Here is a 13730-nt window from a genome sequence, read left to right on the forward strand (position 1 = left end):
ATTTTCAAAGGTGAATATAGGCACATATTTTAGATAGCAGTTCTTAAAGGTGACCCAACACCTATCTGGGTTAAATGATTAAAAAAAAAAAAAAAGGCTAAAACGTTATTACACACTAAGAACAAGAGGCTATAGGCCTTTACTTTCCTCTCAAGGGTGAGCCATATAGTGCTGTAGTGGAGCTGTTGCTTTGAAGATAATGGGATGCATTCATGTATAGTCTGATGTTTTAAACCTTCACATTTTTGTTCCTAATTAAGTGAGGTAAAGAGATAAATAATATATTGCAGAAATGCTCTGGGGGGCAGTCTCTAAAATATGAAATCTACAAGGAAAAAGGAGATTAGAAAATGTTGAGGTCACCTGGTATTCAACTCCACAGAAACCTTACGCCAATATGCTTAGCATGAGCACCATTAATAAAAACAATAGTGGGCTGGCTTGAGTTTCAATTCTTAGGTCTTACTGTGATGGGTATAAGAGCAAATACCACACAGCTAGATAAAGAAACATCAATATCATTCATGAGTGAGCCTCGAAATACATTAGCATCTTGAAGAGTTGCCTAAAATAGTCCCATTCAAAATCTACTATATTTACCAGTGGAAAATACAAATTTAGAACATTATACTCTTCGCTGCATTATAAATTTAGTTTACTTTCCAGGTTTTCTGTAGACAACTAGGTTTAGCATACACCATAGTGATAGAGAGAGGTCAATGGAGGACAGGTATTGACATTGGTGGCTCTCTATAAGTGTGCAATGCCCAGACACAAATGCAGCTCTGAGCCTCTTGATGCAGGTGCTGGAAATTGAGTTTGGGTCCTACAGAAGAGCAGGAAGGGCTCTTGACTGCTGAGCCATCTCTCCAGTCCCACAAATATTATGTACATTCCAATTATTACATATTATTTCTTTGTGTGTGTGTGTGTGTGTGTGTGTGTGTGTGTGTGTGGTGGTTATACGTGTTAGTACATGGTGTGTGTGTATACATGTTGCGAATGTCTCTTCACTTGAGTGGGGCCAGAGGTTCGTACTGAGTGTCTTCCTCATTTGGTCTGCACCTTGCCTGTACTGACTCTCAGTGAACCTGGAGCTCACTGATTCAGCTAGACTAGATGGCTAGCGAGCTTCAAGGAGATTTTGAAGGGCGCTGCAGATATAAATTTCAGGTCCACATGCTCACACAATAAGCACTTTGCTGACAGCCTTTTCTCCAGGCTGAGATTGAGTCCCCAAAATCCTGTACAAAAGTTTGGAGTGATGGCTCACGCCATGTTCCGGGGATGTAGAGAGGGAGGGTGACACTGGAACTTGCCAGTTCCAGGTCAATGAGAAACACTGTCTCACAAGGCAGGGTGGGTGGCTTCTGAGGAAGGTTGACCTTGCACTTCCATGATCACACACACGAATGTGCACAGTTGTGTATGAGCACACACACACTGCAGTTCACTTCCGTGTGCTGTGGTTTTAATGGAAATGATGCTAATATTACTTTGTCTTAAGATACAATATTTATGCTGGTGTCCCAGCACAGCCGTTCAACTTATCTAAAGGTCCAGCAATGTCAGGCATGGTGGTACGTCGCCTGACATCATGGCACATGGCAGGTAGAAGCAGGCAGGTGGACCAGGAGTTCAATGTCAGCCTTGGATACACAAAGAACTAAAGGCCAGCCTGGGTTAGTAGAGCTATAAACTGGGTGAGCAGATCCTGTACATGCTCTTTAGTTACTTTGGGCAGTGAGCTCTGTTGGCTCTGCTGTAACTGCTCGCTTTTGTCTTTGTAGCAGAATAGCAGCCAGAGACAACAGAAACACTCCCACATGGCTATGTGACCATCAGTGCCACAAATGGGTGGAAGGTCAGGATTTGTCTGTGGGCTTTTGTTTGCTGACTCTTATCCTAAACAGTTTAGTGAAGTAGGAAGTAGGGCTATCATCGCCGACCTTAAAGACTACGCTTGAACTGGGGCAATTACGCACCAACATTGGCCAGGTTGTGCAGACACAAGGTCAGACCAGGCACGGTTTCCTCTGAAGGCCCAGTACGTAGTTGAGAGCCTTTTTAGTGGTGTGAGCTTGCACAGTCACTAACTGTTCAGTCTCAGTTTCCTTACCCCCATCTCCAAATAACGATAAAGACAGTAGATCAGCACAAAGTTATTGGGAGAATTAACATGGAGAACTCAGTGCAGAATTTACAGTAGTGATCAAAACGCACCAAACATCCAGCAATTGTTTCAATATTATGACTTTATTACTTTCATACTTGGAATTCAAATACCCAGAGGGGCAGGATAAAGATCCCGCTACCGTGTGTGTTTGGGAAGGATAGAGACTATTACAAAATTCAGTGGATAAAGGTTTTAAAAGCCAGGTGGTTCCTTCCTTGAGAATAGTGAATAACAGCAGGAGTGATGAACAAGGTCCTGGGCACTTGGGTGTCACGGTCTAGTCTGTGTTATGGTGACTGGCTCTGTATGTCATGGATGGGGATACAGGAGGTGGAGCTCAGAGAGATATATTGGGAAGAGGCTGAAGGGCAGCTCTGAGCGTATGGGCTCTCTACTGTAGTACATAGGAAGTCTGAAGCTGTTTTGTTTTGTTTGAGAAAGAATTTTTCATGCATCCCAGACTGAGCTCCATGCCCCAGTCACCTTGGTTTGGCCTCCTCAGCATATAGAGGCGTGTAGGGATTAAGATGGCTAGACTTGTCTCACAAAAGCCTTTCTGTCAGTATTTAGAAAGTGGAAGGAAAGAGTGCAAAGGCCAGGGTGTCTCACACCTGTGACCTCAGCATTTCGGAAGCTTAGGCAGGAGGATTGTCACAAATTCAAGGACAGGCTTGGCTATATAGTGAGTTCAGGACCAACTCACAACAGCAGGTAAGACTTTGTCTCAGAGCAGTCAAACACCAAGCAAAAAGTGCCAAACTTAATGATCAACTCTTCTGGCTTTATTATTTACTAGACATGTGATAGATAGTCAGAACCTGAACTAACATAAATGTCATTTTTCTCATCTCTAAAATAAATAATCACCAACCTGATTCATTAGCCATGGCATCAGAATAATAGCATGGACATAGTCAAATCCTAATTATTGATAAAAGTTCACATACTGTTCGAGTGTGTCTGAAGTACACTATACTGGTTGAGGTAAACTCAAAATTAGCAAATAGGATTTGGATGCCTGTTCAGTGCCATCTTAGCTGGCTTTAACATCTAGCCAAGTGTAATGGCTAATCTTGGTTGTCAACTTGACGACATCTGGAATTAACAAGAACCCAATCAGCTAGGCACACCTGTGAGAGAGTTTTATTAGATGGATCGTTTGAGGTGGAAGAACCACCCTAAATCTGGGCCACATCTTCTGGTGACCCAACCCCACCCCCACCCCCACCCCCCCACATAATGAAGGTCATGGAAGAAGGAAGCTTTGGGGTTTGGTCTGCTTGTTCTCCCTCTCATTGGCAAGTTCATCTGTCTTGTTCTTGAGCCTTTTTGGTGCTAGAACCATCAAGTGAATCAATTGCTTTAGGATGTCAACACGGCCTGAAAACTGGCAGCTCTCTGGGACTCCCCTGGGACTCCCCAGGAATACCCTGGGACCCCAGCTCCAGATTGGAATGGGTGAGACATCAGTCTTGTGGATTAAACAGCTACCGGATCTATCAGGAGATAGCCATTGTTGGACCTTGAGCCATAGCTGGTAAGCCACTTTAGTGAATCGCCTTTTAATATCTACAGATTCATTGCCAGTTCCGTTATTTTATAGAACCCTGACTAACACACTAAGGAACTACAGTAAGTCATGCATTCACCTGTCTGTCTGTCTGTCTGTCTGTCTGTCTGTCTGTCTGTCTGTCTGTCTGTCTGTCTGTCTCTGTCTGTCTGTCTGTCTGTCTGTCTGTCTGCCTGTGCCCCCATCCCCACCTCTCCCTGGACATCCACTATAAGCTAGCTCACATATGAGATGATCCACACAGCAGGCACACAAATGCCATTAGTTAATGTTGAGTTTATCTCAGCCATTGTGAAGCACTTTAGACATGTGTAGCCAGACTATTAATTGCACGGATTCATTTCCTTTTCATTCACCTTGATCCTGGCTATTACGTCACTTTGCTTAGCTTGACCGCCTCCGTCAGAAAATGGTCAGGAGGATGGGCAGTAGGAGAAGGCAGCTAGTAGGCTAGCTAAAAATTGACAGGGGAGAGCGTGAAGAAGGAATGCTGGGGCCAAGAATGAAGTTTCTTCAGTTTTTAATGATCACTTCTGACCCAGTGTTGATTAATAGAGACACACGGATCATAAAACACAAGATGTGTTTAGAAAATTAGATTTGTTGATTTTTTTTTAAACAAGATGAAAAATGCTTCCTTCTGTTTTTTTTTTTTTTTTTTTTTTTTTAAGATTTGTTTTTAATTACGTATACGTGCGTCTGTGTATGACTACACATACTTGAGTGTAGGTGCCTGAAGGGGCCAGCAGAGGGCATCAGTTCTCCTGGAGCTGGAGCTGCCTGCTGTGGGTACAGGGAATCCAACATTAAGCCCCAGGCTCTCCTGAGCCATCTCTCCAGCCCCTCCCTACATTTTGTCACTGGCTATTTGAATTTTAGGAAGAGACAGAGAAACACTGGATGCCAGAAGAGCATCTATTTTCAGAAGTGACTGTCTAAAACATTTAAATTTAATTAGTAGTTCCAAATGTTGGTCTGAATGTTCTTGTTTGGGCTTTAATTACCTCGCATTTTGGTGTTTTGTGGAAAGTTTTATTGCTGTCTGATGAAGTTGCAGTATCAACTCTCATAAGATTTGAAACAGGAGTACTTACAACGCCACATTACTTTGCTGACAGTTTTAATGTACCAAGTATAAACTTTTACCTCCTCTTTGAATGTTTGCCAAGTCACATGAATAAATAATCAGTACAAGAATCCTGGGTAATTTCCCCAGAGGGCTATTGCTGAAGAAGAAATCAACCTCATTGTCTTTGATGTGTATTAAAGTCGTAAGTAAAAACCCCATGACAGTCTGACAAATGCTACCTCGACTCTCCTACAGCTTTCAACACATTCGAAACAATCCACCCTTGAGCCAAGTGTGAGATGCCCCTCCCCCATACAAATCAGCTCCGATGTTTTCTCGGGTGATAAAAATCAACTGACAGGCTTTAAGGTTGATTTTGCATATGAATTTTCTGATGAAAACCGTACGTCCAACGAGGGAGAGAACGCAGACCTGCCCATCTTACAGCACCCACATCTTAAAATTTATCTCTGTGCACAGATGAGTGGCTGGCCTGAGTTGCTTGGCAGCAGTCGGCAGACAGTGGCAAAGGGCTCACCTTCAGAAGCATCTCTTCATGCTGGGGGTTGTCGGAATCATAGGGTTCTCTGCGCAGCTTTTCCACATCTGCAATGAGGTTTCTGTAACCCACGATTTGCAGAAGGCAAGCCTGGAGAGAGATCCCCAACCTGAAGTACAGAAGAGTCAAGTGTGAGGAAAAAAGATGAACCCCTGTACCGTTGGCTTCTGCTCACTGGATGCTTGTATGATAGAACTTCGAATGAAAATATTCTTACGTATATATCCAGGAATATCTATTCACATATATATTCACCATCCCTTTTTAAAAATCCTTTTTTGTTTGTTTGTTTAGTTTCTCCAGACAGGATCTCATGCTGCACTCCAGGCTAGCCTAGAACTCACTCCATAGCCTAGGTTGGCCTCCCATTCATGGCAATCCTCCTGTCTCAGCTTCCCATCATGCCTACCTAGAAGCACAATTCTTGCTGAACTGTGAAAAATCTTTTTCCTTCACTTTAGCTTTTTCTTAAGTGCAAGTGCAACTGTTTTGGAAAACAAAAACAAAAACAAAAATAGACAAACAAACCCAAAGCCCCAAACGGAACCAAACGGAACCAAACCGAACCAAACCGAACCGAACCAAACCAAACCAAAGACCAAGCAAAGCCTTCAAGAGGGTGGGATGAAGTAAGATTTGAAAGCAGCGCTGATGATAGATTCCTAGGGACCACTTCTCTGGGTGTATTAGATTTACTGCAAAGGTCTGTGTATGAGAGGGAGGGAAAGGAAGAGAAGGAAAGAGGGAGGGGCCCTCAGGGGACTCAGGACAAGAAAATTTCTGTATAAAATAAAAGGAACAAAGGCAGCGGTGGTGACTGTAACAGAGGTGGCAAAGGCCACATCACCTGTGTGTGGTGTCCCAAGACAAGTGGGGACAGACTTATCTCCATCATTCCTGCCAGGACTACTTATTTTATAATAGCTGTTCTTCAAGTCTCATTTCCAGGGCTAGAATAAAAAGCCCCATTCCCTTCATTTCTCCTCATGAGGCATAGATTCTCATGCTGTACCATGGTACACATTCTGCTGTGAGTGGACAGCAGATTGAATTTATATATTTATGCACATACATACGTGATGATAATAATCAAAGAAAAAGAAGCCATGAATTTGAGGGAGTGGAGGGGACAGAGCATGCGAGGGGTGAGGGCAAGGGGAAATGGTGTAATCACTTTTTAATTAGAATGGTTTTAAAAATTTAGTAAAGACTTTGTGTGTGTGTGTGTGCGTGCGTGTGCGTGTGTGCGTGTGTGTGCATGCGTGTGCGTGTGCGTGTGTGTGCGTGTGCGTGCATGTGCGTGCGCGTGTGTGTGCGTGTGCGTGCATGCGTATGCGTGTGCGTGTGTGTGCGTGTGTGTGCGTGCGTGCGTGTGTGCGTGTGCGTGCGTGTGCGTGTGTGCGTGTGCGTGTGTGTGCGTGTGCGTGCATGTGCGTGCGCGTGTGTGTGCGTGTGCGTGCATGCGTGTGCGTGTGCGCGTGTGTGTGTGTGTGTGTGTGTGTGTGTGTGTGTGTGTGTGAGTGATTGTGTGCACATGTGCATCCAGATGCCTGCAGAAGCCAGAAGAGGCTGTCAGATACCTGGGAACTGGAGTTACAGGTGTCTGTGAGACCCCATGTGGATCTTGGGAACCAAACTCAGGTTCTCTGCAAGAGCATTAAGTGTTCCTAACTGCGGGGTCAGCCTTAACATCTGAATGAGGGAAAGGCTCAGCTTACTACTCACAAGACTACAGATAGGTGTTGCAGATACTAGGAGGAAATGGAGTTTTTCTGACTAGACTCCCAGACAGATCAAGACATAGAGCAGTGCCTAGCCTACTGTAAAATCTCTTCAACTCTGTCTCCATCTTGGTTAATTAAGTTTTTCTCAGCAGTGACATCTGAAGTCCTCATGCAAACAGATCTAAAAGACAGTTTGATTGTTACCTACTTCAAAGTATCTCTAAGTATACCTGCCTTTAGAATTTATTTTATCTAATGCCTTTAAGGTAGAAATTTTACTGAAAAATTGCTGCACCCAGTGGAAAATATAAAGCTAAATTTAAATGTCACGAACATTGCCAAATGCATTTTAATACTTCCAAGATGAGAGGAATAAATTATAAAGTTCTAAAATATTCATATAAAACCATCTCTTCCTCCCACACATGCCTGTCTTCTTGACAAGCAGGTAGGAACTTTCTCTAAGATTATCATCCCAGCATGATGGAATATTCATGAGAGAACTGAGGAATATTCTAGATGGAGCAGAACCAGTTTAAGCACATTATGATTTGAACACGTTAAATTAACGTAAAGCACAGACATTAAGTAGTGTCCTGCTGATCAATAGGCTTCCTTGATCTCATATTTGACACCAGTTTACACACCCTCTTTTTCCCTTCCTGGCAACAGGACCGTAAGCTCACAAACCAGAAACCTAACCTCACTGCCATTTATGAACATGAAGAGCCCCCATTTTTATTTATTACTCATCTGAAAGTCAAAACACTACAGATGGTTATTTTAAAGAGAAAGGGGAGAGGGAGAGGGAGAGGGAGGGAAGGGGAGGAGAAGGAGAAGGAGAAGGGGGGAAGGAGAAGGGGAGAGGGAAGGGGAGAGGGAGGGGAAAGGAAAAAGGGAAGGGCAAAGGGAGGGGGAAGGGGAACGAGAGAAGGGTAGCCATGTCCTGCATTGCTCACATACAAGTCTAATTCTTACTGTGGATTGATGTCAGGGTTAATTTTTTTCAGTTCCATGATGTCATCAATAGTCTTTTCGATAGCATCAGGATGGACACTCACGGATGTCTGCAACAGCTGAAAAACATCTTTCAGTTAGTTTCTTTCATTCGCACCAGTGGCTTCAATACTACCTCTTGGGATGGAGGCTTCAAGTGGCACACTTCTGTATGAGGGCAGGCGCTGCCAGCAGGCCAAGGCGGTGGGCTTGAATTCCGGAGCTTCCTGGGCTGCCTCAGCTGGGGGGGGGGGGGCGCCATTTTCCTGGTTACGGTACTTGGCATACAGCAGGCACGCAGAAGGCTTGTAATTTGCTTCACCCCTCCCCATTGTCGATGGTTTTAAGCTATTTATATTACACTGATCGGCTTCTCTTTCCATCGGATAGACGGAGGGCCCGGGAGACAGTATAAAGCAGTGGTTCGCAACCTTCCTAGTGCTGCGACCCTTTAACACAGTTCCTTATGTTGTGGTGACCCCAGCCATAAAATTATTTTTATTGCTACTTCATAATTGTAATATTGCTACTGTTATGACTCGTAATGTAAATATCTGTGTTTTCTGATGGTTTTAGATCACTCCGGTGAAAGGGTCATTTGACCCTCAAAGGGGTGGCCACCTTCAAGATGAGAGCCATTGATCTAAAGACCACCAAAGTTCAAGAAGATGAGATTTAAAAAAAAAATCACCAAAATTCTTGCAAAATAAAGTGTTTTTTCCCCCTTGTGTAGAGAGTTAATTGTGTAATCGTTTTAAAAAATATTTATTTTATTTTATATGTATGGGTGTTTTACCTGAGTGTGTGTCTGTGCACCATGTGTGTGAAGTGCACTTGAAAGTCAGAAGACAGTTACTAATGACTGTTAACCCCATGTGTCCTGGGAATCCACCTTGAGTCCTCCGAAGAGCTCCTAATCACGGAGCCCTCTCTCTAGCCCTGTGCATTATTTTTATTATTAATATAGGGGCTTCTCTGACTTCACTGGAAAAATCTAAAGTATAAAGTTAAGTGGTTACTGCTGATGTTGTTATTAGAGTCTTATCTTTTGATTTAAGAGGGAATATAAAACGAGTGGATTCAATACTAAATTAAACTTTACGAGTCTCCCTAGAAACGGTCATATATGTAAAAATGATGGTTATCAATGAGTTTACATTAGCTTTTAGTCAGAGATAAATTTTTGCTCTTGAAATTTTTATTTTAGTTTTTAAAGTTTTTTCTTTATTACATTGCGTATATGCCTGTGTGGGGTGCACACTTTACACAGTATAGAAATTAGAGGACAAACCTGAAGGAGTCCGTTCATCCATGTGGGACCTGGGCATCAAACTACCTTCACAGGCTGGGCCATCTCACTATCCCACAATTTTCATATTTTATGATAGATGTAAGCCTCGCAGTGAAAAGTTATTGAAAAGCAAGAAAATAATTTTATTTACCTTGCTTTTTGAATCTCTCAGTGACGTTTCTGTTAAGGCAATAACATATACACAAAATGTCATTAGAAATGAGACTTTATGGGTGTTTGAATATGACTTACGGAAATAAGCATTGCAACCTCAATCCCGCCAACTCTGAATCCCGCCCTCCTTCTGCTTGGTGCTCACCAATTTTCATGGTTCTGGAAGCTCCAGGTTTGGTGCCGTAGCAAATCCTTTGCAGTTCGCACCTTCCGGTGAGCTTCCGCATCACAAACTTCATGCAGCGCCACAAAAATTTACAGTAAAAATATAGGCACACCTGGATCAACATCCTGTGGGGAACAAAAGACAGCACCCTTCCGATAGAAAGCTGGGAGAGAACAGAAGCAGCCACCACCAGCAAGAGAAGAAGCCAGGGAAGAAAACCAGCCATTAGATTTCAGCATCCACGGGTGTTCATTACTCCACTCCGCAGAGTGACAGTTACCACGGCTACACCAATGCCAACAAGCTGAGTGTAAAACCCTGAGATTCTTCTACCATCTCTGTCTAAAGTCTTTTGGAATTCAGTCGGTGATAATATTGCCTCTGCCTGAGACATTGGGGTGGGTGTGCCTCCTATTGCCTAGAAGACTGGCTGCTCAGCTCCCCCAACAGCGCCCCCCACCCCCACTATCTTCAGCCATTCCTTAAGACCCTCTACTCCGGGTCCACAGCCCGCTTTCCCCTCTCACTCTCCCAACCTTTCCTGTCTCCCTATGTGGTCCCTTGCCCATGGCTGTTCTCCCTTGGTTGCTTGGCCACTGACCAATCCCAGCACTCATTTCTGCCCTAATGCTTCCCTATCCCCATCAATTTGCGGAGGAGGCACCTTTGACTCTTCCTCCACTGGACAGTGTCCTCTGATTTAAACTTTCCAGAGACACGCCAGCAAACCAGGGATCCTGTTGTCCCCAGCATACCTATATTTGCATATAACAGAACTTGTGACTTTGTTTTTTATGTAGATTTTCTTTTTAAAAATGGAAGTGCCTGCTCTTTTGTGCCATTGTCCCAAATCTCACAGTACCTCTTGCTTTAGAGACAAGGACAACCTGTCACCCAGAATGCTATGTTTAGCCCATCCCTTCACATTGTCTTCCTAGGAAATAGAATTATTTCTATTACTTCCCGCTGGTGTCGTTTCTAAAAGATTTGAGTGATCTGATTCCCTTTAGTCCCAAAATAAGGTGTTTAGGGTTATTCAGATCAATTACAATGGTTAACATTCTTAACAATGTGACCCATTTAGTTGATCGATTAGTCAAGCAATTATTTGGTTATATTCATGCTTTTTGAATTGTTCAGGTCCAAATATCATCAAAAACCTTGTATTAAAAGTTAGGAGTCTAATGTGTCCAAAGGCACAGCCTTTAGATCTTGTAAACACACACACACACACACACACACACACACACACACACACACACACACACCCTGATGACAAGAAACAGCCAGTATCAAAGCTGCTCCACCAAAAGAAACAATGGAATACTTTTGCAGGCAAGAAAATCACGCCCTAGGATAGCTAGTAACATGCAAATGCTCACAGTATTCACTAAACAGAAAAAATGCACTCAAATACACACAATGACCTAAGCTTTCTTTAAGACATAAAACAATTTTAATAGTGATTTATTGCTAATTATTGGAATCAGCAGCAGTAATTTTTTCTTGATTCACTAAGTACCTTTTTTTCTATACATTTTTTTAAAAGCTCAAAAATGATAAAACCCTAAAGTGTATAAAAACGATTACCATAACTCATAAAAGGATATGCTTTTTCTGTGCACACCCAATTACTATGAAATCATTACTGTGACATCTGACATTTAAGTGTTCAAGTCTGTTAGAATTTGGATGAACAGGTTTTTTTTAAAAAAAGTTATCCTAAAAATAAATTTAGTAGAACATTTTGATTAGGCAAGTGAAAAGATTATAAAACCTCAATGTGTTCATTTGGAAAAAGAGTGTTATTTTCTAACTATTGGATGACTATTGCAGAAAAAAAAAAGAGTCATCTCTTTGTTGACTGGTCTCCAGCCAGCAGTGATAGAAATTCTGGGAAGCATTACTTTTTTTTTTTTTTAATTTTATTTTCATGGTTTTAGAGCTTTATTGTAGAAAGGCAGGGAGAAAGGAGAGAAGGTAGAAAGAGAGAGGCCGGCCATGGCCATGTGGCGAGAGGGGGGAGGGAGACAGGGAAGGAGGGCTAGAAAGTAAGGTGAGGGCTTAAAGAGCATATTACTTCTATTACAGATGTAAAGGCGGAAAGCCTTTACCTGTTCTGCTCCGGCTTTCAGTCGCCAGTGACTAGTGTCCAAACAAAGCCCCCTTTCAAGTCTGTGCATCAGGACTCCAGACCACATATCGCTGGGTCCTTGCAGTACTAAATCTCGACAGAGTTAAAGGCTCTGAAAATGGCTTACGGGGGCAGGGAGGGCTATTGTTTAGACCATGAATGTCCTCTAAAGGCCCATGTGTTAACGTTTTGATCACCTGGGAAGTGGTGAGACCTAGCACGGGGACCTCAGGTCAGTGAAGGGGACCGTGGGATCCTGTGCCTTCCCTCTGCCCTTGCTGTGTGGTCCTGTGCGCCCTGCTCCCTGAGTACTTCTGCCTCAACACAGGTTCAGAGTGACACACAGCAATTACTGCAAAATTGGTCTTGATTACAGTAAGAGAAGTGCTTTTTTTTTTTTTAAAGATTTATTTTTTATTATACATAAGTTCACTATAGCTGATTTCAGATGCACCAGAAGAGGGAGTCAGATCTCAATACGGGTGGTTGTGAGCCACCATAGGGTTGCTGGGATTTGAACTCAGGACCTTCGGAAGAGCAGTCAGTGCTCTTACCCACTGAGCCATCTCACCAGCCCAAGAGAAGCTTTTTAACCCAAGGAGCTCCTTCATAGTCACTCCACCCAGAGTAAAGGCACCAGCTATTTTATAGCTTAAATTAGGCTCTGGAATGTCACCCCTGTGACTGCTGTATCAGACCTACACACGTGTGTCTTGAGACTTATTCATCGAGGTGTCAGGAAGTGACTTGGAGCCTGGGTATCATTTCTCCCCCAAATCTCCTTGTATTTCAGAAGAAAAAGCCCACATGGCTTTTGCAAGCAGATAATTTTGTACAAAAAGAGAAATAAAAAGACATCGTATTCTGTTTGCTTGTCTCTCCCCCCCCCCTTTTTTCATGCCCCCAAAGATGTTTACATTGTCAAGAGTAGTGAAATGCAGAAGAATTGCATGGTGGGGCTTAGGATGAAAGCATCACTCTGAGGACTATGACTGCCCTGTCCCATAGAAGCATAAATCTCCCAGCAAACCATGAGTGACAAACTCCAGATGACCTGGCACTCATGTGCTACCGGTGAGCTTCAAGCCTGTACTCTTTGAAACACTATTTGTTGTCCAAGATAAATTCAAATTTGCTCTTATCTTTCTTTCTCTCTTTTTTTAAAGAAGGGAAGTTTGTTTTAAAGATATATGTATTTTATGTGTATAAGTGTGCCGACATGTATGTATGTGTGCCACATGTGTGCCTGGTACCTGAAAGTTCAGAAGAGGGAATTGGATCCTCTGGAACTGGAGTTAGAGATGTTTGTGAGCTGTGGTGTGGGTGCTGGGATCCAGATTCAAGCCCTCTGCAAGAGTTACAAGTGTTTATAACTGCGGAAACAACTCTCTAGTCTGTCCCTTGTTTCTCTAATTAGCCAGAGTACACAGACACTTCATTTAAAGAACAGCTTGTCATTCTAAATGCTATCTTGAAAAATATTGAGATCTTCAGATCAATTGATATTTTGACAGACCTAATCTATTTTGTTTCCTGCATAGGCTAGTCTAGGCAAGGCATGCTTGGAAGTAGAAGGTCCGAGTCCTCCCTACATCAACACAGTAGGTATATCCAACTTTCTACCCCACGGAAGGACCAGAGCAGCAAAATCCCCATATGCCTGGGTTTAATTTCCAAAACTATGAAGTTTGTGGGGAAATTCTTGATCAAAAGAAGAACATTTTAAATGGTGAAACATTTTGTGAGATTGTTAACTATGTTGACATATTACTCAGAGAAAGAAGAAATTAAGAAACAGACACATAAATATGTTTTTCCTTTTTTGATTGAGAAAGAGAGAGAGAGAGAGAGAGAGAGAGAGAGAGAGAGAG

General features: G+C 42.8%; 1 protein-coding gene across 3 annotated transcripts in view; it reads right to left on the reverse strand.

The window, feature by feature from the left end:
* The window catches only part of Elmod1 (ELMO domain containing 1), a 58552-nt gene that overhangs the window by 16944 nt on the left and 27878 nt on the right, over positions 1–13730 (reverse strand). For 2 of the 3 annotated variants that reach the window (XM_029543734.1, XM_021206791.2), the window contains exons 3-6: positions 9705–9888; positions 9537–9565; positions 8077–8174; positions 5354–5483 (exon numbers count right to left, since the gene is read on the reverse strand). In XM_029543734.1, the coding sequence (XP_029399594.1) occupies positions 5354–5483; positions 8077–8174; positions 9537–9565; positions 9705–9849 (402 nt within the window). In that variant the 5' untranslated portion in view covers positions 9850–9888. The remainder of the gene's footprint in view (positions 1–5353; positions 5484–8076; positions 8175–9536; positions 9566–9704; positions 9889–13730) is intronic. The other variant, XM_021206788.2, reaches the window with a different exon arrangement.

Source organism: Mus pahari, chromosome 10, assembly GCF_900095145.1.
Source record: "Mus pahari chromosome 10, PAHARI_EIJ_v1.1, whole genome shotgun sequence".
Lineage (NCBI taxonomy): Eukaryota > Metazoa > Chordata > Mammalia > Rodentia > Muridae > Mus > Mus pahari.